Below are 24,488 nucleotides of genomic sequence, written 5' to 3'. Positions count from 1 at the left end.
TATTATGAGAAAGTTATAGATATGACTGTCGACGCTGGAACACTGAAGATAGCTTAAGACGTGTTGTGAGGGAGATGACGGGTGGTGGGGAAGAGCTGTTATAGTGGAGATGAACGGGGCGAGACCGCGAGGGGGAGAAAGGGGGGAGAAGAGACCCAGTGATAAAAGAAATAGTGAAAAATCTTGATAAATAACTCAAAACAAACACTGACAAGGAACGGAAAACAGATAATTGGTTGATAGTAAACAGGAGACCAGGTGTAAAAATTAGACAGGAGATCAGGTGTAAAAATTAGACACAAGACAAGGTGTAAAAATTAGACAGGAGATCAGGTGTAAAAAAATAATAATAACAAAAATAAAAATAAAATCCCAAAGAGGCGTGGAAAAAGAGAAGCGCAAATTCTTGATAAACACGTCGAAAATATAGAGCGGTAAGGACAGGGGAAGGAATCCAAGGAAGAAATAAGAGGCAGGAGGAAGGAAAAACATAAATAAAAGATAAAACATACTAAAAATAAACAGAGCGGCAACTGGCATCTCCGTGCAATGTGCTTATATTTGTGTGACTTTTATTGAGGTTTTTCTCATCTCCTGTGTTTGACCGGAGTCGTGCTTGGAGGTAAGAAGTGCTTGGAGGTAAAGTAAGTGTTTGGAGGTGAGGTGAGTGCTTGGAGGTGAGGTGAGTGCTTGGAAGTAAAGTAAGTGTTTGGAGGTGAGGTGAGTGCTTGGAGGTGAGGTGAGGTGAGTGCTTGGAGGTGAGGTGAGTGCTTGGAAGTAAAGTAAGTATTTGGAGGTAAGAAGTGGTTGGAGGTAAAGTAATTGCTTGGAGGTAAGAAGTGGTTGGAGGTAAAGTAAGTAAGTGCTTGGAGTTAAATTAAGTGCTTGAAGGTGCAGTAAGTGGTTGGCAGTACGAGTAGTGTATCAGTACAAGGAAAGCTTTAAATGTTCTCTGGTGAAAGAGAATGTTAGGTGGTGGGAGGGTAAGGCAGCGATTCCTACTGTATATTGAAATAGGGTCTCAAGGGTACGTCTACAGCAGGGTTAGTTCTTGGTGGTATTCCAATGGTACTAACGTGCTTGGCAAAGAAACAGATACAGATAGCATTTTGAAATGTTTTGTAGGTTGCTTTTGTGAGCTTGGAGGTTAGGTTATTTTCCGTGTGTGGATACAAGGTAGTTTCAACTGCCTGGTACATTAGCGTGTGGTACTCACAACAAGTGGCTTTATACCTGTAATGTAAAGGAAGTCCAACAGGTGTGAGCACGAGAAAAAACAATGCTAACATTTCCAGTCTGATTGTCCTTCAGTTGTATATACCACGAGATACTCTTGTAGTTCTGGAGGCATATCTTTGATGTTTCTTCCGTGCTTTTACATCAAGATATGTTTGTTTCATGCGTGGCTGCTCCTCCCCGTCGTTGAAGCTGCAATACCCAAAAAGATGGCCAACTCGAGGACGAAATCGGATGTCTGGGTAACCGTGTGCCAGTCCATGACAAGAACAAAGACGCCTAGCCAGAAGGTGAAGACAAAAGCCAGGTCACGAATATCATGAAAGGAAACAAGATCCAGATGTGTAAATATATATGAGACCAAAACTTTACCAAGGACGATACTCAAATATAAAATTAATTCATGAAAACGAATTAAACTAGAAGTATTGAATCATAGAATGGACTAAAAGTTCAGGAGTTCAGCGTCAGGATAATTTGGGCAGGTATCTTATAGTATAGGGGTAGATTAAGGTAACTTGACCAGTAAGAAGGGCAAAGCCAGGAGACGGTTGATTGGTCGGATGCTAAGCCTCTGGACAAGAATGAACGACAACCTACGGAGAAAACGAGGCGCTAAAGAACTGTCGGAGGCTGAGGACGACCAATAATGGCATCCGTGGTACAACATCAATGGCCAGAGAGACAGAGGCGTCTCCTGAAAAGAGCGTCTCGCCTGTTACAGATTTCCGATAACAGAAAGGAATCCTTGCACGATATATACGAATGTGGAAGGCGACGCTCATCGATTCATGGCTCGCTGAATACTGGTGGCACTGCTCGCCTGGCTGGTTATGAAGTACTGGGGGGAGCATGTTTACCTCTATACCTTATTCTGTGTTTTTTGTTGGGGATCTTCGTAAGGTCTTCAAGGGCTGGTGTGATGCTCTCTTGTCATCTGTCGTCAGTATCGTCTAGTCGTAATTTTTCTTTCCTTCTGTGTTGCGTATACTTGGAAGTTCTCCTGCTGGCTGATCACAATACACTTTTACCGAATCCATCCTCTCTCTCTCTCTCTCTCTCTCTCTCTCTCTCTCTCTCTCTCTCTCTCTCTCTCTCTCTCTCTCTCTCTCTCTCTCTCTCTCTCTCTCTCTCTCTCTCTCTCTCTCTCTCTCTCTCTCTCTCTCTCTCTCTCTCTCTCTCTCTCTCTCTCTCTCTCTCTCTCTCTCTCTCGACGCCCGGTCCCTCACTACACATCTCTCAACTCATAACAAATACAGAAAAAAACTTTACTAATGATGCTTCTACTTGTCACTGAACGACTCTCTGCACTTACAGCCCCCTGCAGGGGACGCACTCCACTAATTTGCAACGTATCATCCACCGCGTCCTTGGGCTCTTCCATGACCTCCTTCGTGAGCGAGAGGCCCTGGATATCTTCCCTCTTGCTGCCTCTCCCGGTCCTTTTACCAAGGTCCAGATTCTCAGACTTTCATATGTTACATTTTCCCCATAACCGAGGATAAGAAACACCATCTAGTTACTATTAAGTCTCGGTACAATTTGGAAATTATTTGTCCGTCATGTTGGTGTCGTGGCTCAGATAAGATGTATTCTTATTTCTTCAGGTAGACAAGACATTTTACGGGCGAGCCTTTGAGAGTGCGGACCCTGTGGCTTTCCCAGCCTGGATTATACTTAAAATGAATCCCAGTAATATTTTTTTCGCTCCTTAAGTCCTCTAGTGTCGCAGATTCCTGTCGTGTTTCGGAGTCGTGTGCCCGTCGGCGACTCTGTCTTGTTGGAGTATCAGGAAGACTCTCCACCCTCTGCTACTCCCTCAGGCAGTTGTGAACGTGTCCTGGCCAAGCTAACACAACACGTCCCTGAACGAGGCCTGCTAAGACCGTGCCTCTCCCTCCCCTCCCCTCCCCCTTTCCTACCTCCTAGACACCATCCCCTCAACTCTCTCTTTGCCTCCCCCCCTCTGCCTTCAGGACACAGTACCTACCTCCTCTTCCCTACTGCCTTAGGGACACAGTGCCTTCCTCCTCTCCCCTACTCCCTCCTGCCTCCCGGAAACAGGGCAACGCCCCATCTCCTTTGCCCCCCCCTTACCTTCCTCTCCTTGTCTTCTTAACAGGTACCCTCCCCTCTCCCCCCTGCTTTTTCCTCCTTTCCTTCCATACCTTTCCCTCCCTGTCTTCACTGCTTTCCTCTCCTGTGTCCCCTGCATTCTCTCCTCTCTCTCTCCCGCCTTCCCTACCCCCCCGCCTCCCCTACCTTCCATCCCTACTTCTCCTATCCAACTGCCCCCCCTCCCCCCCCCGCTCCCCGGACACGGTACCCTACTTCTTTAGGAAGCTTCGTTCCCTCCAGGCCCTCTCATTCCCATTTCGGTATCTCTCTCTCTCACCGTCTTCCTCCCCGTTACCGTTACCTTCTTCCTAGATGAAAACACACATCTCCCCTCTCGCTTCTCCCCCCTGCTCTCTCCCCTTCCTATCCTCCCTCACTTCCTTACACTGCTCCTTTCCACACACACACACATCCTCCGTCACCGGAAAATTAGCGAGGTTAGCGGCCAGGTCCACGTCACGGTACATCCCCAGACAGGAAGGGCGGAAGGAACCCGTTAATGAGGAGTATGTCTCCTCAGGCTGTATGTGAGACCAACACTGCATATGTGACCGCCAGCTGAACATGTCGTAGTGTTGTCCAAGCCTTTAGCAGTTCCAGGGGGAGGTGAGGTGGTAAACTGAGCTCCTCTTCAGCAGTTTTACAGTCGCACATATTATACATAAATTACCATACAAATGGTAGGATATTATACTACATTTGTTATATTATTGTACCTTGAAATGTAATTGTGAAATGCAGATTATTACTATATATGAGTTGCTCTGTACTGTACATCCCCTACACTGTACCTGTAACCCGGTCTCTCAACTATTCTGTACCATCTGCTGTAATCTTATATCATTATGCTTTAGCTAGATCCGTCACTGGTTCGAACATGTCTCAGTGTTGGTCGAATATAGAAACATTAAATCGAAAATATCCAGATGTTTTATTGCCTCATCATCTCGGATACAAATTGCACGTTGGCGTGGATGTTTTTATTTATATACCGAATGATCATCCCAACTAGAGGTGGTCACGCCGTGGAAAGGTCAGTGGCTTGTGGAGGATCCTTTCATTGTTCTTGATAGTCTTGTTAAGTATAGTTATATCCAGTACTGAACTTAGAGGCAACTTTCACGAAATAAACTGTTAAATATTACCTTTTATTTACAGCAGGTTTTCTTTTGTCTGACGAATTACAAAGATATAAATACGGTTTCTTCTCTGTTACTTTGTTGTGGCCTTCAGTGTCTTGTAATCATGGGTGTAAATCCACATAGAATTGTTGGGGGGTCCATTTGGGAATTACATCCTCCCGAGGTTGAGATTTTCAAATTTCAATACTAAATAAACAAGTTTGGGGGACATCTGCAGTTTGAATTTAGTATTTGAAGTATAAGAATTAGGGTGATCGTGTATCATTTATAAGAAATATTAAAAAGGTGTTTTCAACTTCAATCCTCGTCCAAGTGTTCAAGAGAATGTTAAAGGCCGAGCAAGCAGGTCTACCATGTGAACACCTGGCTATTTCCTGCTGTGGCTCCTTAACATGTCACTAATTACCTGGTGGTTCCCTGTAATTACACAACAAGATATTTACCACCGTTAGTGTAGTAGCTAATAGACTTAATAATATCCTAATAAGGGTACAAATAGTATCAACTGAACCCTTAAGGAAATGAACACACACACACGCATTGTTGAATAAAACATTCGTGAAGTAGAGAGCAAATACATTTTTTCTCTCTCTCTCTCTCTCTCTCTCTCTCTCTCTCTCTCTCTCTCTCTCTCTCTCTCTCTCTCTCTCTCTCTCTCTCTCTCACGTATGAACCTCACATATTTGTCATACATAAACATGGTAACGACTAGAATACATAAGCCTATTGACCGAAGTTATGATTCTTTTTTTCATCATCAGCTGTAGTTTTTATGTCGAATTTGTCGTAGTGTTATTTTATAAGTTGATTCTACCAATGATAAGATATTGATGATGATCCTCTACGTATGCCACATTACTCCTCTACTCCTCACCACTTGAACACAAGAAATAAATCAGTGACAAAAACACCGTATTTTGGTTATTGAATTTCTATTATGGTTACAAACGAGTCTTTACCACCCATTTCACTGTTCTATAAACTAAATTTCTCCATTAATATTTAAGCCAAAAACATATAATTTCTTATCACATCGAAGGGGATATATAAAGATCCCTATAATAAATGAGTTAGTCACAATATTTTTTCATTTTCTGTATTTACTGTCAGACAGAAAATAAAAATGTTGGGTAAACTATTTTATATGAATTTAATACAAAGGCGACTGTATTTACTTATTTTTGCTTTGCTATTTTCACCACTATTCGGCCTGTTAGCAGCTTAGACAGTCATCAATTTCCATGCTATGCAATATTTACAAGTATTGAGCATTTACTAGCTTCAGAATGTATTTGAACCTACACCCGCCCTGAGTGCTGTTCAAGTCTGGTCTGAAATTAAACTGTAATTGGTTATGTATAGCAGCCAATAAATGCACAGTACTTGCAAATATTCACAAATTTGAAATGACTGACCTTCAACGTGGTTAACAGACCGATTAGTGTCGAAATGGATAAGTGAAAGTAACTATTGTATACGGTAACTTTTGTAATAAATTCATATAAAATAGTATCCCACTAAATGTTTTTATTTTCTGTTTTAAACTAAATACAGAAAATGGAAATAAATGACTAACTCATCTATTCTTGGAATGCTTATAGAGTAATAATGATAATAATATTTATTCAGTAACGTTGTCATGCAGGTCAACATGAGTATAGACAATGCAGAAGTAGACCGTGGGCGTTTACAGTTTTCTATGTGCCTAGACAGTGCAAGTATCAGTAAATAAGTATAAAATGCTTCATATTATTTTACTTATTACAGCGTTATGAACTTAGACGCCCCAGAAAATAAAAAAAAATAAAATTGATGTTCTACATATTGACCTATATAAGAGACGGGGAGGGGCAGTGGGAGTGTACAGTAAAAAGATGAGGACTCAGGTATGGCACCTCAGTATCTCCCTATCTCCACTTTCTACCTCTCAGAAACGGTAAAAAACACAGTGGTTTATGGGCAAAAAATGTAAAGTTTGATTTGAAATGCATCGTAGCGGAGACAATAAAAGAAACAAATCCAACCATAACGAAAGTCTTGTCCTACTTTCCCTTTCCTGACCTACTTTACATTTTCTGTTGGCCTGGTAATGGCGCGGAGGACTCAAGTGGCAGTACAATAAGTTTACATGGTCGCTTATTGTCGATAATAATTGGTCAAATGGCTCGACTGTGGACACCCTCGACATTTTTGTTACATGATGAAGATTGACTGATAAATATCTATCTTCCCTTTCAATCATACGTAGCGTTAAATGAAATAATAATCCAGTAGGAATAACAGTAACTCAGTAAATTATTATCTTGAATTTCCCTACGTGTAAGTGACTGTCGTCTTAGTGGTATAAAGGGCATAAAAGTGCGTATCCTCTGTCTCTAAGTGCCATAAACATAACGGTACCTGACCTCCCGTTTTTTTTTTGGTGGGGTTTAATAACAAGTGAACGAGAGAACGAGGCTCCTTCCCACAGTGATGAACGGATCCCCAAAACTGAGTGAGAGCTGTAGTCTTTCTTTTATTTAACTTAGATCACTTGAAAATTAACCCCTTTCCCCCAAGCTTATTTCACCTAAAGAATAACCACCCTAATGATAACTTAACATAATCTAACGTAACATAACCGAACCTAACGCTAATTTAACCTAACATAATCTGACTTAACATAATCTAACTGACCATAACCTAACCTAATGCTAACTTTAACATAATTTAACATTTACATTCAGAAACAGTTGTTATGCTAAACACTGACCAAATACAGTACAATACAATACATGAACTTTGTATTTTAGCAGATAATGTTTAGAAAAATATATCATTTGTGTGTTGCGTCTGTGTATGAATGTATTTGTGCGCATCTGTGTATAAGTGTATTTCTATGTGGCGTCTGTGTATGAATGTATTTGTATGTTTATGTATCAACACTTATATATCTGCCTCTTAGTGGATATACAGTACAGTATATGAGTATAATTGTACATACTCAATTGTAAGGCAGAAGGTAACTGAGAGGTATGTGAGAATGATATGAGAGGGAGATACAGGTGTTTGAGAATGATATGAGAGGGAGATACAGGTGTTTGAGAATGATATGAGAGGGAGATACAGGTGTTTGAGAATGATATGAGAGGGAGATACAGGTGTTTGAGAATGATATGAGAGGGAGATACAGGTGTTTGAGAATGATATGGATGACAAACACCACAAGAGAATAAAAGAAGAAGATTCAGTGAAGAACAACAATAATTAAGCATGAAAGAGTGATGAGTATACAGCAGGTGGCCAGAAAGAGGAAGAAGCAGCAACCAGCACGCTGCAGGAGGGAGGGACAGCTGTAAGCAGAGTATCGCCGGAACCACGCCACCACCATCAACAGGGGGACATAAGGGAGTGACTTAGGTAGATAACCTCTCTCACCCTCGCCAGCCTAATGGCACTCAGAAATTAACAGGTGGTAGCAGTTACCGGAAGGAAGCAGGAGGAGGCAGCAATCAGTAGTAGGAGACAGCAGTAAGCAGAAAGAGGCAACAGTCAGTAGTAGGAGGCAGCAGTCAGTAATAGGAGGCAGCAGTCAGCAGGAAGAGGCAGCAGTCAGTATAGTCAGCACCTCCGCACTGCTAACATCGTATAGGTGAACAAGGGCGCCATGTTTATATTGTGTGTATAAATTGACGCTAACTATAAGTATCTAGTTTAAGGTCGAGTCTCAGCTTAATTTCGAAGCCATTTTTGGTCGTTTTAGATTGTGCATTTTTACAACTTCATTTAGGAGGAATATTATCGTAAGAATATTAGAGAAACTGGTCCAAGGCGGCGTCCCACATCATCCTTAACCCGGTGACGCCATCAGATAAGACCTCCTCCGTTTTAGCACTATCCTTATCGTCTACGCTGAGCCCTACACGCCGCGGCACAGTTCACCGACTTCCCTGATGGAGATTACTCAGGTGCTAATGCTTGCGGTCGGTGAGCTGCCGGGCTGAACAACTGTCTAGAATTAATTTCATGTGAATATTAGTAGAAGAATGAGGTGATGTATTAGGAAGTTGAGTGACTAATAGGGGAAGACAGCAAGATTCGGATACTTAAAACCTCTCACGTCGAAAGTATATTTTATCGAAGAATTAGTTTCAGTTAAGGCGCTGTAATAGAATCCATGAAATCTATTAACGGAAAACAGAATCGAGACTTATATGAGAATCGGGGCATTCTCTCACCCTCTTTCGCTCTCTCTCTTACTCTCTATCTCTCTCCAGGCGATTAGTCACACGGGCATCTGGGAACCAAGGTACAATGAAAAAAACCTATTCCATATTTTATGTTCTGGGCGAAGTCTGTCCATATGCATAAATATAATTTCCTTCTTGAATAAATTATAATTCTCAGGGATCGTGGAAAACTGACGGTGTGTAACTGGATGTTGAAACACTTTATTAAGCAATTGGGTGGGGGGGGGGGGTTAGTTAATAGGAGCTTATTCTTTTATGTTGTGTTGTGTTGTGTTGTGTTGTGTTAATTTATGTTATGTTGTGTTGTTATTTAAGGTAGCTTAAGCACTCTGCCACACGTCTTATGGGGAAAGGAATGGTTGTCCAAACTTTATAAACCGAAGAGATGTGCCTCTTATTTCTAGTTAGTGTCTGGTGTTAGGTGTTATTGGTGTCTGGTGTCTGTTGTAGAGACTAAGACCTCGTGATCACAACCCTGCCAGTTGAACTACTTAGATCAACATTACTAATAGTTACATCTTGCTGACTTGTCTTGCTGAGATCCCTGTAATGTGTTAAAGAATTCAGAAGCTCGCGTAAATCAAGACATAATTAAATTTATAAACAATGTTGGACGGCAGTGCACTAAGGATTAAGTACGTCACACATTTATCAAAATATAATTAAAGTATTTTCATCAGTGGAAGCAGTTCAAGTCATCAATGGCATCGAACAATCAGTCTGTTTTGACAAGAAACTCCCATTGCAGTTTCTCAGCGATCACTCACCGACTCGCTGTCAACCCCATGTACTGAGCACGTTTTACCTTGGGTTTGCCGCGAGCGTAGGAGCATAACCAATGCTCAGTGACCAGAAAGAAACGTGTCAGCGGTGGCTGCCTTGGGCGTTTATGGCCGGGCGCCGCCACAGGACGGTAGCCGAGTCTCATAATCGCTTTTACACACCATAACAAAAGGGGGGACACCCGAGCCTCCTTGTTGCTTAGTAACACCGACCGTCGACCGTCGCCTGCCATTAAAAGAGTTCCTATGTCTATATAGCAGGTGTCTGGGAACTGTCCCGTTGCTTCTTGAAGACAACCACATCTGTTCGAATGTCTTTCGTCAGCAACATGTGTGTGTCTGTATACAAACACAGGCCTTCTTCTGTTCATCTGAGGCTGTGGCTGGCATGTGTCTAGGTCCTCTAGGAAGCGTCTGTCTGTTAGAAAGGGAAGGCACTTTTATTTGGATGTCTCATGTCGATAAAGTCTTCATGTGGAGGTAAGACGAGCCAGTTAGTACAAGTTGTATTGTCCCCATATGCAGGTAGGTGACCTTGCGTGTTGAGTCGTCTCTCTGGAAGATTTTTTTCTCTTTTGAATATTTGCTAAAAACGGAGAAAGTAATACAGGGAAAAAATTATGAAGAAAAAGAGGAAGAAAAAGGGAGAAAGCACAAGAACCTGCGACTTATGATCTCAACCATAAACTAATACAAATCTATTTTCATCTCCCGCGTGTGGGTTGAGGTGGAGTCCCGCAGCAGCGAACTCTTCTGGTCAGGGAAGGAGGAAAACCTGGCCAGTAAAACAATAAATTACTTATGCCTCGTGATGTCCTGGGCTGAGAGCTTAACCTTCCACCACCGCAACCTAAACTGTCTCTCTCAGCCCTACCACCCCCCCTCCACCCCCTCCTCTGTCACCTGGCTGTGTTGACCTCTTTTGCTGCTGAGACTGATAGTGATAATGATGGTGATGAAGATTTGTAGCTACTGGTGATGGTGATAGTGACGGTGATGGTACTGATGGTGATGGTAATGGTACTGATGGTAATGGTACTGATGATGATGATGGTGAATTTATGTAACTGATGGTGATGGTGATAGTGACGGTGATGGTACTGATGGTGATGGTAATGGTACTGATGATGATGATGGTGAATTTATGTAACTGATGGTGATGGTGATAGTGACGGTGATTGTACTGATGGTGATGGTGAATTTATGTAACTACAGCTGATGGTGGTGATGGTGATGGTGATGGTCAAACTATCTGACTCCTTCTGGTGATGCCCCTTTTGTTTTCCTCCGAATTATCGTCTGTGTGTTTCCTCTCCCTTCCTCCCTCCATATTTTCCTCTCTCATCTTCCCTCTTTCCTTCCCTCTGCTCCCTTCCTCCTTCTCTCACGTAAATAACATTAGTCCCTCGCTTATCCTTATACATAGTCTCTTCATCTTTCCTTCTCTCTCTCTCTCTCTCTCTCTCTCTTTCTCCTATTCGTTTATATTCTTTCTTTCTTTTCCTCAGTTCATTCCTTTCCTCCCCTTCGTCTGTACATTCTTTCTCCTCCTTTTTTCTATACATCCCTTCTCTCCGTTCCGCTGTTAACTCCCTTCTCTCTCCTTCCTGTTTAGTGTGTCTCAAAGTTCCGGTGTTGGAAGATAAGCGACCACATAGCTCCCCTCTCACCCCCTGCTCGAAGGTCAACACATTCTGAGTAAATATACCACTTCTCTCTCTCTCTCTCTCAGCGTCCTAGGAGCACCAGAGTATAGGGTCGACATATGGGCAATCTCCACCCATTATGATAAGGGGAGGAGGGCGGTAGATAGACCCTCAAGGGGGGAGAAGCAGCATCATATCACCATCACTGTTAAGGGGCGCGAGGCTGAGGGGTTGGATGGTGACGCTAGTGTGAATATCTTTTTAACTGATGGTCAATGGTCCCTCAGTTCCTGTAGTAGCCTTTAACTCGACTTGTCCCTGTCAGACTAAATTGTTTAGGATTTGAACTCATCAGTTATGAGTATTTTTGTTTACACACATACACACACACACACACACACACACACACGCACACACACACACACACACACACACACACACACACACATACGGACATCCACCTAAAAAAAACGTGATAAGATGACTTTGGGCGGATCGTCGAACCAATCGAGAACTTTTAGCATTTACCTGAAAATAAAAAGGCTATACTTATATAACCTTAGATCTGAAAACCCTACCCTGGAGCTTCTTAATTACGCTCTTAGTGGTTTTATCATAAGAGAGTTCTCCTTCCCCGAGATGCTGGTGTTGGATGGGATGAATAAGGTCCTTCAGTGTTGTCGGCGAGGATGAAGAAGGAGTTATGCTTCGCGCCAGCCAATTACGATAAGGTGGAGTGCCGACTGATACAGCGGCATTATCGACCCTCTGGCCTATTTGGGGCCCTGTCGTGGCAACTCAAGGAGGGAGATATACTGAACAGCCTGTTTAGAAGGTAATGCTGGCGGGACCTCTTGTATGTGGTGGCTCTAATATGTTACTGTCCTCTGGTGATTACTTTCCTAGTTCACATTTGCTCGAGAGTTTGTGGCGTAAGAAGCAAAGGAATGTTGTTTTAAGACTCAAGTACAGAAAATAATGTTAAGTCTTCAAAAAAAAAATACTATTGATTGAGAAATGTGTTGGATATGATCATAATTCTCAAGGTTATTATTTCTGGTGTTCTGTTTCGTTCTATTTCTGATGGTTAATATTCGGTCCTTCTACTGTATACTATCAAAGTTTTAACATTCTGTCCATTAACAAAAATACATTCTATATTAATCATCAGTTGTTGTTTTAACGTTGATTTTATTCTACCATAAGATGATCATTAACCTTGACTCTACCTCCAGATGATCATTAACCTTGACTCTACCTCCAGATGATCATTAACCTTGACTCTACCTCCAGATGATCATTAACCTTGACTCTACCTCCAGATGATCATTAACCTTGACTCTACCTCCAGATGACATTGCCGAGTAGTACAGAGGATCCTTCACCAGTCACCACCTTAACCTCTTGATCTTTGTATCCTCTTCAGCATTAACTTTTACCTCATTAACTTACATGAGTTAAGAAAAATCACTAGAAATCCTGATGTTTAAGAGACTACATAACTACATAACACACGTGATGGAATAAATTGTATCTCAAGCGCCTTATTTAGTCAGTGTAGAATAATCATCAATAGCCTTTCCTTTAGACGTTTTAGTAGCAGGGGGGGGAATTAAGTTTACAGACCACTCGTTTCGTTCTAGTTTACTTTTAGTTTACGTAAAAAAAAATGTAAGTTAACCTCTACGGAATTCTTTGGTACATACCTAAATTGACTTGTACTTGTCCGCCCTTAGTATGGAGGTAATCATATCAATACAATGTTATATACTAGGCCTCAGCTGAGCGTTAAATCGCCCGTCGAATTCACTCACTAGATGTCGTTGGCAGATAATATATATAAAATACTACTTGGTAACTCTTCAAGACTAAGGCATTATCATTTACTCCGGCAGACTATCTCACCTGATTTAATATTGATAAATGAGAGACGTTTTCCGTGTTTAAATCTCAAGTTGAAAAGAGAGTTGTGTGTGTTCTGTTCGCTTGTGTCTCGTGTATCGTGTGGGTCAAAAATTTTGTAAGGCGTAAGTTTAGAGGATCTGGATTGGGGTTGAGTGAGTTCTCTGATATATTAGTACCATGCTTGTACCGAGTTACATCCCCCAAACACCTCACACGAAGGTCAGTTGAAGCGAACACCGAAAGACAATTATCTTGAGTTGGTTAGTGAGAATGATCGCCTGGGATGAGTCATTTACGAAACTACTTACAACCTTCCTCTAGTATACTATTATCATCTCTATGGTAAATGGTGTCTTCTGTGCACTGCTCCACCAGTCACCACTGTACTACACTCACATCATCCACAGGTAGAGGTGATATATATATATATATATATATATATATATATATATATATATATATATATATATATATATATATATATATATATATATTAGTTTTCCTGGTATTGTTAATCAATTCTTGAAGGAATCGTCGCCCGGTGCAATAGGAAGTGAACCGTGACACTGTGGTGGATCAGGCGGTAATTCTGTCATTCCGAGAGCAAGAGAGAGAGAGAGAGAGAGAGAGAGAGAGAGAGAGAGTCTCAGGAGAATGATAACTATAATTAGCACTACCCGGGTACTTCATCACGCTAGCTGGTCATTACCGAGGCATCACAACCCATAAATACCACGGTGGTAGTAATGTTTCCCTCCCTCACCTATCTCTACCCCTTACCCATGTTTCCCCCTCACCTATGTTTCCCCCTACCCACATTTCCCCTAACCATCTTCCGTCAACCATCTTCCCCATCACCCTTCCACCCATTTTTTATTTCTTACCTATCATCCTTATTTCCTTCATCTGATTTCCTTTCCCTCCTCCTTTCCTTCATCTTAGTTTGTTCCCTCTTCCTCCGTCCCTTCATTCTGTTCCCTTCCTCTCAGTGTTCACATCCAGAACCAAATAAACACACACTCTCGTATCACAACAACTAATATTAAACTCAGTGGTTAAATACCCTACTCCAGTGTGTGTGTGTGTGTGTGTACGCGTGCGCGCGTGCGTGTCTTCCATTCATCACTCCAGAATCAGCGGCGGCAGTAATGGGTTCTGATCCCCTTATGGTGGCCAGGGAGTGTCGGGTTAGTGTGAATTAGTTTATTGCTCTCATGGGGAATCGAAACCTAAAGGAGAGACCTGGACTTAAATTCTCTGAGCTTCGTAAGTCGATTCTTTTGAAAAACTCGGGATCAGCTGCGATAACGCCCACACGTGGTGTTAATGTCGGTCGTCATTTGTTTTATAGATGCCGAAAGAAGAGACAAAGGCGATCGAATCCCATATTTGGTCATATGGGAGTTGATTTACGATGTTTTGTAAATGGAATCGAATTAGATCCCCTGTTTAGTGTTTTGTAGGCTATGGCATCTATACTTACATTTACAGAAAGGTAAATTTGATCGTCACATTATGCCTATTTAAGGGATATTTAAGTTATTTCACTTCCTGGGGTCAAGATATAGCGTTTCAATATCTCAGTATGGACGTGTAGGGCTCTTTAAAGTTTGCATTAGTATTTAAATGTGAACAGGAAGATAAAAATTAAATTATATAATGATAAATTAACATAAGTTTTACACTGTTAATTTTACCGTATGTTTAATCCTCTGAAGCTCGATACATATTTTAACATTAACTTGAAGTAGAGAGGTAAAATAGTTGTGGCCTCCTTATATATACTAATTTAACTGTTAAACTGAGATTATCAATGAATAATATTAAATTTGAGGTCGCTGATACCATAGAAAAGGAGTTGCTGATGGTAGAGGTTTGAGTTGTATCCATAGCAAAGACACGAAAGATTACACCAACACCGAAAGGAAGTATAATCGCTAACTCATGAACATCTTGAGTGTATGTCAGTCAACACCACTGTCAGCAGGAATAGAGAACAGTCGGTAATGTGTGTCAGTGTTAATCGGATTTTTTTCTTTCTTCATATCAGATTCGAGAGAGAGAGAGAGAGAGAGAGAGAGAGAGAGAGAGAGAGAGAGAGAGAGAGAGAGCCTCCAGTAGCTGTTACAGGAGGTTGATGGGTGGCGTCTCGTGCCGGGTGGATGGGTGGGTGGGTACACTCCTGTGGGACCAATAACACCCTCGTCATGACCGCTCCGCCCACACTACCCTACAGGTCAACTCCCTCGAGACTACCACCATCACATTTGTGTTCGCTGGGTCACGAGATTCACCCAGCCAGCTTATTTCACCTAATGAATTAACACCCTATCACTAAAATACCTTGGGGTTAGGTTAGGTTAGGTTAGATTAGAAAAGATTAGGTTAGGTTAGGTTAGTGTTAAGGTGTTTAATCATCAGGTGAAATCAGTTGGGGAAGCTATAATCTACAACTAATCCAACTAATTCAACTCTAACTATAATATCGGTAACTCAGATTACTTAGTTCGGTATCTTATATATTTGAAAGTTTTTTTTTTTTTTTGTTGCCGAATGTGACTTCTCAATATTTATGTGACAGACGTAAAATCTCCGTCACTATATACTGAGCGTCTATCGTGATTCAGCAGCTTGTTTTGCTTAGAGAGAGAGAGAGAGAGAGAGAGAGTCAGAGTCTTCAGGTCACACAGCCTCTATTAGACCTTGGTGGCTGGGCTGTGAGTGTCGGTCTCCTTTTGAGCTGCGATCTCCAACTAAACTTCTTTAAACTATACAGTACCGGGAACTAGATCATCGCGCTAAGAAGACACACCCTTACAAGCATAGTTTTTAGTCATACACAGATCAAAAGCATCTTGGGTGATTTTTATAATGAGTCGTGTGTTTTCTTCTGTTTTTTTTTGTATATAAGACATTAGGGATACACATAATGATCTACAGTATAGTCAGTGAATTTTAGTTTGATATAGTACCGTGCATGGAGGACGGTAGGCCTATCTTTGTGTTATTACTCAGAGGGTCAAATAGCTCCTGCCACCTCTTCTGTTCCCTCTATACCCCCTCGCCACACCTCTACTCTTTTGCCTCACCTCTACTCCCTCGCCACACCTCTACTCCCTTGCCTCATCTCTATTCCCTCGCCACACTTTTACTCGCTCGCCTCACCTCTACTCCCTCATCTCCCCTCCCTCGCCTCATCTCCCCTCCCTCGCCACATCTCCCCTCCCTCGCCACACCTTCACCACCTCGTCACTATCTCACTCCATGTCGGGTTTCACTGAACGCAGGCAATAATCCTCGCTGATGGTAGGAGGGCGACGGCGAGGTGGCGGGGGAGAGTGGCGACGTAAAAGCGCCATCACTCACAAGGGAGAGTCAACCACGCCATATTCTCTCTCTCTCTCTCTCTCTCTCTCTCTCTCTCTCTCTCTCTCTCTCTCTCTCTCTCTCTCTCTGTACCTAAGTTCTTCCCGTCGCTTCAAGACCTCGCTCACAATTGCCTCCCCGACACTCATCTCGACTCCCAATCGACTTCTGGTTCACCTTCTCTCTGTCAAGCCAAATTCTTCATCGACAAAATGGTGCAGTCGACATCCCGATCCTTGGAAGGTAGTTTGGGTTTATTATTGACTATCAGGGAACTGTTCGGATGATTACCTAACCTAACCTAACCTAATTTCATGCTAACGCGATATTCTGGGTCAGATACACAGTTGTTCAGATCAAGAGCGAGGAGAAGTTTAATCAGAATAGTCCTATGTTATGGAAGGGGCGGCTAAGGGGGTATAAAGCTCGTCTCTTGTGCTAAAGTAAGTCAAGGTGCAAATTGGTACCTTATTTTACAGTTGGGTAAATGATGGCGGTCGAGTGCAGTCGTGGCTGGGTAGTTTCTTTGTGTACTGAAGGTTTAGTGTACAGTTCACTTATGCAACCCGCTTTTATAGGCTGATGTTAAACAGTATGAGTCCATTACTAGACAAGATGTCGTTTTAATAGAGGTTAGTGACTAGCCTAATCTCCACATAATCCTTTCTCATATAAATTATAAAAAATAATATTGTCAGCGCCGCCTGGTGGAAGCAAACGTCGTTCACCAACATCACAACCCGGATACACCTCACTCTGGCGGAAGTGTGTGAACCAGGCTGTTTTTGTATGTCACTCGGGAACTGCTTGAAAACTGAGCTTTTTTATCATTTAGAACACAGCAAAGGATAACTCCAACTGAATTGTTTGTATAGTTTATCTCACGCATGTTAGGAAGAAGTAAAAGTATAAACTATTTTGGAATTGTTTGCTGTTGATTTTCCTGATCTATTTATTGATCACGTGTGGAATGACACACATTGTTACTCATCGAAAATTATGATGAGTCACAAAATAAGAAACACTGAACCTAGAGACAAATATACTATAGATATTTAATCTCACACCTTCAGTAACTAATTCAGAAGGTCTCGAGTTACCTGTCTGTTTTATATTTCATATTCATTTACATTTAAGTAACACAATACCGTTTTTATGGCTTGGGTCCTCGAGGTGAGAGAATCTGACACGTACGTTATAATGACCATTGGCTACTACCAGAAGAGGTTTAATGACCCTCCTCCACGAACTCTTGACCTGACCCTCCAGGTAGCCCACACACCTGTACTTTACCCTGTGCCGGGTTGAGGTGTGGCGCAGCCCTAGATTTTATTTGTATTTCCTTCTGACGCAAGAATGTGATTGTAAAGTCAGTGTTTCTTGGTGTTCACAGATGTTCAATACGGACAAACCTCCCACTATGACCCCTGCACAACTCTCCATTTAAAACAGTCCCATATATTATTTTTTCTTGGGACAAAATTATTCCAGATATGATTACGCTGGACAGAATACCATGACACTGGACAAAATACAATTATAATTCTGTTACTTAAGATCTTGAAGAGTTAGATAGATCAGCCCACATTAGCTTTACTCTCGTGTTAATATTGGTTCTACTTTGACTCATGGATGATGCATAGACAGACTGTGATGAAGGTTGATGTGACATTGGTGTAAAAATTTTCTCTAGTTATTTTTTTTATTTTCATTTTAATTATGTTTGTGGGAGTTCTTTGGAGATATTTTACAGCTTTTGAAGACATACCATACATAATAAAGGAGGTAATTATGCCCTTATACTGATGTTTGTCATTTATGATATCTAATGTCTTATAAAAGTATGAAACATGAGAAACTTAATATTTTGTGTTCAGAGGATAAGAAAATTTCACCCAAGACTATCGGTGAAGGAGGAACAAAACAAGATATATCAACAATAAAATTTTTATTCATAAGTATATAAATAAGTTCATAATAAAATATAAAGCACTGCACAGCACATCACAGGTGACAAACAAAGATAATATAGAAACCACACAATGAGACAAGTTCTAAACTCTAGCTAAAGGTTCATCATCGTAAGGCTTAAAGAGTCTGGGTGTGGTGGTGGAGGGGGAGTTGTTCTTGGTGAAGGTGGGTGTAGGGGAGGCTTCTTGCCTTGGGCTGTTGCTGCTACTGCATGATACTGGGGTGCAGGAACTGGGAGATGAGAGCGGGGAATTTGTTTTGTGAGTCGTCATAGATAGGTTGGGGCAAGAGAGAGGCATGTGGTGGCCTAGGTTCTGTGTTAGACTAGGGTACATGAAACCACAGAGGCAGGCGTCCTTAGGGGAGGTATAGGCTGGACAAGCAGACAGGTGTCCGTGACACATGGATGGGCGTGGGAGGACGGGTGTGGGGGTGGGTAATGTGGGAGACCGTGGATGAGGAGCGTGGAGGTCGGCAGGCATGGTGTACGGTGGGGACAGCATGGGCGGCTGCGGGCGGGGATATGGAGCAAATCGGCTGAGTGAAGGCGGCTGTGATGGAGGTGTGTAGGTCATGTGTGGAGCGGTGTAGGAGAGATGCGGCGTGGGTCCCACACTTGGTGGCCCTACCCAAGGGCTGTCGGACATGGGCGAGGGTGGTAGGTAGGGAGGGTAGGCTCCTGTAGCAGCTGCGGCGTGTAACAAGTAAGCGGCGAGGGTCGGGTCAGCATAGGGCCAAGCCACGGCCATCCTCTGTCGTTTGTCCTTCATGCGTCGGTTCTGAAACCACACCTGCGGAGGAGATACAATAATTTAGTCTTCTTCGTCACACCGATGTTTGAGTTACATTATTGCAGAAGGTGAGTTCATACACTGACAACTATAAAGTTTATTCACTATCTTGACACACATACTATAATAATGGCCATTACCTTGATGGTAGCTTCTGAGAGTCCCAGCTCCTTGGCCAGCTCACAGCGTCGCGGGCGGCTGACATAGTTCTCCCTCAGGAATTCCTTCTCCAGGCGTGTGATCTGCTCCCTGGTAAAGGCTGTCCTATACCGTCTCAGCTCCGCCGAGGGCTGGCTGGCCGCCGTACCCTTTGGAGGCGGTGTTGAGGTAGCTGCCGGAGCCTCCAAGGCCTTCTCAGTGACTGCAAGAAAAATATAATTGTTAACCCAAAAAATCTCACATCAACTTGTAGACAAATGTGATGTAGGCCTATAGTTTGAAGACAATGATCGGTGATGTAGTTCAACTTAATATATAAATCCAACCAAAAATCTTTGAAAAGAAACAGATGTACTGTATGTATGTATTGCACATCATATCACCTCAACACTGTTTCTTCATATACTGTTAATGTGCAAATTACATGAATGTCTTAATTCTATTACTGCATCCCTTAAACAATATTAGTAATGTACTCACCAGAATCGCCGTCCTTGGTCTCTGTGCTATGGTGGTGGGGTGAGGGTGGCGTCAGGCTGCCTGAAGAAGGGCTGCAGGGGGGGCTGACGGGCACCTGTTGCCCCACCAAGAAAGAGAGACGCTCCTCCAATCCGCCCATCATCTCTGATTCCACACGGGAAGACGTAATTTTCTTCAACAGAATCCTCGAGTTTAACTGGATGGTTCAGGTCCTCAACATGACACACAAGACAGCGTGATGATGTGGAATGACTGCTGAAAATCAGCGCCATCAGTTTATGAGCCTTTCGGGTGGCGCGTCGCAGGAGCGTGATTGGCTTACAAGCCAGGTAGGCGGAGCTAAGGAGCAGTAGCACTCTTCTTGTGACCAATCAGAGAGCAGTGTCATATCGCCCTACCTACCTTATGGAAATAATTGTTTTATAAACAAATTCATTAAGTAATATCAGTGTTTGTGTATCAAATGATCTTCAATCGTAAACTATTATTTTCTTGGCAGTATTTCACAAATTAAGAAACATCCCGATAAAATGTTCATAACAGTTTTCAGCTGTATACCAAGAAACTAACATTATATACATATTCAGTAATTATTATCACTACTATGTAATATTTTGACCTTTTGGGAACAATTTCATTTTAGAAAAACACCAAATAAGACTTAAAGATGCTGTGTAAACTTGGCATCACCACGTGGTCGAAGGAAGACTGGACCTGAGAACCCGAGGGAGGGATGGAGACGATACAAGAATATTCTGATAAACAGTTTAAGAAGAGAACCGAGAGAGCAGAAGAACGTGGGAGTTAGACCACAGAATAATAACAAGGATGGAGAGAAAATAGAGGAAGCTAGATAACTAAACAGAAGGATAAAGTGAGATGAAAGAGAAAGAGGAAGCACACACACACACACACACACACACACACACGTCTAAAAGGTTGTATATTAACATTAAAAGTTTGTTGGTCAATTTAACAGTTGAAATAATCTATTTTTTTTATCTGTGTATATATCTATAAATCTATTCGTTCATATATGGGTGTATGTCTCTCTGTCCCTCCATATCTGGTTAGGTTAGGTTAGGTTAGTCTCTTGCTTCGTTATGGCAGTCTTGGTCACTCACAACAGGCGAGTGAGTGATCTTTATGGCCTCTCCCTACGCTACAAAACCTTAAGATGGCCTTCAACACCACTATGGTCACCAGTAGTCCCACTCATTTACATTCCTCTGAATACGTAATGAACTTTATATTCTAATCTACACCGAAGTTCTATGAATTTTCTTTGGTCTCCTCATACTTGGCCGTAATGTATGCTGACGGACGTGACGGTATATTAATAAACTACGGTGGTTGGTGTGGTACGTACGTCTTGGTAAGGGTATTTACGTATGCTGATTAAAAATAGTTATAGTGTGGTGTGAATCATCCATCAGTTACCAGATAAATCATAGAACGTACAGTGTGTTTGGTGATGACGACGATGATGTAAACCCTATAATGCAGGGGAGATAACAGGGAGCGACACACCGCATACATATAGGTAATAAAGTACTGCAGTGGTGTAGTATTTTCGACAATGTTTACACTGAAATACGGGGAAATATTGGGTCTTGTTTTTGTTTGTTTTTTGTTCTGCCCCCTGTAGCACCTCCCTCAGGACCCCCCCTTCCTACTAGACTTCCACTCCTCCTTGAACCCTCTCCATCCTCTCCCTAGGAATCCCCTAACTCACTGGGACTTTTCCTTTCGTCAGGGCTCTCCTTCCCCCTAAGACTTCCCCTTCCCCAAAACTCCCACCCCCATTATTTAGGACTTCCCCTCCTCCAGGAATCCTCTCTCCCAAGGGCTCCCGCCCCCCTTGGATTCCCCCTCTTTCAGGACTCCCTCTCCCTTGGAATCCTGTCCCCTAGGACCCTCTCCCCCTCCCATGGACTCTGGACTCCCCTTCCTCCAGGACTCCCCAACCCCGCCCTCCGCCCTATGTTTAGCTCTTCTCGCCCAGTAGTCTTCCCTCTGACACCAACTTCTCCTCAGCCTCTTGGTGTTTGACAGGAAATAGATGTGTTGACCCGACCGGTACCTGCTTTTATTGTACCATCAAAACTGTTTTATCAGAAATTATCATGTAAATAGATAAGAAATTACCATTGCAATAAACATATTTGCCAACTTGACATAATCCTGACAGCTCTGTCCTCTTGTTCAACCTTAATACTGTACAACCCATGTTGTACTGCTCCCCCATTATACTTATGTTTTTAAATTCTACTGTAATTTGTGCATATATTTATAATATGAATACAAAAAATTAACTAAAAACAAATAAATAAATAAATAAATACAATAAATAAATAAATATTGATGTGATGACCGTGGTAACATTATGAGATGTTCTTATTACCACCATGCTATTGTACTATTCCAGATGATACTAAATGTTACATAATACTTCCTTGAAATAAATGTATAGTATATATCAGGTGCCTAAAAGAGAGCTCAGGTTCTCAACTGGCTCAGCCATGTTAATATTGTTATTATTATCCACTCTGTATCTGTGTTTTTCTGGTTAAATAAACTGTTTCAATTCAATTCAATTCAATATCAGTAATAAAAGAGAAGGTAAATTTATATAAAAAATAACAATAAATGGGACTCAAAAAACAGGTGAATAATAAGACAATATGTAATAAGCGACCAAACAATAGTAGAGAGAGAGAGAGAGAGAGAGAGAGACTCCACTCAAGGTAACAGAGACTCTATGAACAAGTGGTCATGAGAGACTCTGTTAGATGTTTGTCTCCCACGGTGAGGGGAGGGGAGGGAGGGAGAGGGGAGACTGACACTCATACAGTCGTCGTCAATAACATCCGTAGGTACAAACATCCCCCATAAGTCACCAGACACATGAATATATTAGCGAGAGGTGACCACACAGGAACCGGTGGCGACGGCGGCTTCTCCTACAGATACCCAGATGGCGGCGGTGGTCAGTGAGGGAAGGAAGGAGGAGCCGCTATCACAAAGGTCACAAAGGGAGCCGCACCTTAAGCGATTTGTCATGAGAATTGACTTACTCTCTAGTGTGGAGACGAGATGTCGCTAGTGTGTATGTGTGTGTGTGTGTACTACCAAGTCTGACATATCAACCCAAGTTGTTCCTTGAGTACGTGCCAAGAACATAAGAATGGAGGAAACTACAGCGGGTATATTGGTCCATAATGGGCAGGCCCGTTTACACCCAACCCCTATTGCTCATATATCCAGCCAGCCTATGTTTGAAGTTATCCAGCGTATTCGAGTTAATGATGATATTTGGGGGAGAGAAGGATGATTAAAGAACCAGACGGAGAGATGGAGTGAGAGGAGAAGATAATAAGGAGAGATGAGAAAATAAGAGAAGCTAAGAGAGAGGAGAGGAGAGAGATGGAGGAAAGGGAGGTGAAGGAAAGTGAGAGGAGGAGAGGGAAGAATAAGGGGAACGGGGGTGAGGAGAGGGAAGGCGAGATGAGGAGACAGGAATGGAAGGGAGGGAGTAGAAAGGAGAGGAAGGGAGTGAAAAGAGGGAATGGTAGAGGCAAGGAAGGGAGGTGAGGAGAAGGCATAGAGGTGCCAAGGCAGGTAAGGGGTTAAGGAAGCCAGGTATAATGGGCGGTGATGGCTACTTGCTCAGCTAATCACCTGGTAGAGAAAGGTGAACGACCTCGCACCAGCCTGCCAAAACACCACTCAGGGCCCACCAGACCCTCTCATGGGTACTGACGAGTGTGTCAAGTGGGTGTTTTGTGTGTGTGTGTGTGTGTGTGTGTGTGTGTGTGTGTGTGTGTGTGTGTGTGTGAGAGATTCATATCACATGTAGATTAGGCACTCCAAAATGTTCACCCAGGGTGTTTAATCTTCATGTGATCCTAAAGTAATTCTCAATCAAGTTATTAAGATAGTAAGGCTACAAAAATACAGGTGAATACACAATAAGTTCAAGAAGTATTATTACACTGAAATTGTTTAAGTTATCTGGTTACAAAAAATAATAATCTGGGCATAACGATCGGGCTACATATATTCCTGTAGGTAAAAATCGTTTAGTTGTAGCTTTTACGTACTCACCGGCAATATCGCCCTCCAGGTCAAGAAGAGGTCAGGGTTGAGCCTCAGTACCCACCTGAAGTCAAAGCATTTCTAAGGTATCCTGGTTAAGATCTTTATATTCTATACAGAAGTTTTTTGGGTATTATAAAGTGTACACGTAAAACAAGTTTCGTTTTAATTACATGTTCTTAAATTTAATTTTCTCATTCCCCAGCCAAGAAAAGTTATTTTACTAAAACGGAGAAGCCGATACGGTATACTACTACAAACAAACAAACAAATAATAAAAAACGAGGGAATAAAAGTTTCTCTAACAATATTTTGTGGGTTGTAGTCTGTGTGTAGTATTTCACTAATAATAATAATAATAATAATAATAATAATAATAATAATAATAATAATAATGCTTCTAATGGAACAATATAATAAAACTCATAAAAGGTGATATCTAAATATATATATATATATATATATATATATATATATATATATATATATATATATATATATATATATATATATATATATATATATATATATATATATATATATATATAAACCAGTTAGGTTTGGC

At 41.9% G+C, this 24,488-nt stretch overlaps 1 protein-coding gene across 1 annotated transcript in view; it reads right to left on the bottom strand.

The window, feature by feature from the left end:
- LOC121865647 (segmentation protein even-skipped-like) overlaps positions 1-24,488 on the bottom strand; it is a 65,470-nt gene that overhangs the window by 24,494 nt on the left and 16,488 nt on the right. The window contains exons 2-3 of the mRNA XM_042365174.1: positions 19,327-19,547; positions 18,585-19,186 (exon numbers count right to left, since the gene is read on the bottom strand). Of these exons, the coding sequence (XP_042221108.1) occupies positions 18,585-19,186; positions 19,327-19,547 (823 nt within the window). The remainder of the gene's footprint in view (positions 1-18,584; positions 19,187-19,326; positions 19,548-24,488) is intronic.

This window comes from Homarus americanus, unplaced genomic scaffold, assembly GCF_018991925.1.
Source record: "Homarus americanus isolate GMGI-L3 unplaced genomic scaffold, GMGI_Hamer_2.0 scaffold23458, whole genome shotgun sequence".
NCBI classification, from domain to species: domain Eukaryota; kingdom Metazoa; phylum Arthropoda; class Malacostraca; order Decapoda; family Nephropidae; genus Homarus; species Homarus americanus.
Note: the sequence above shows the minus strand (reverse complement) of the source record. Positions and strands in the feature narration are given on the sequence as shown.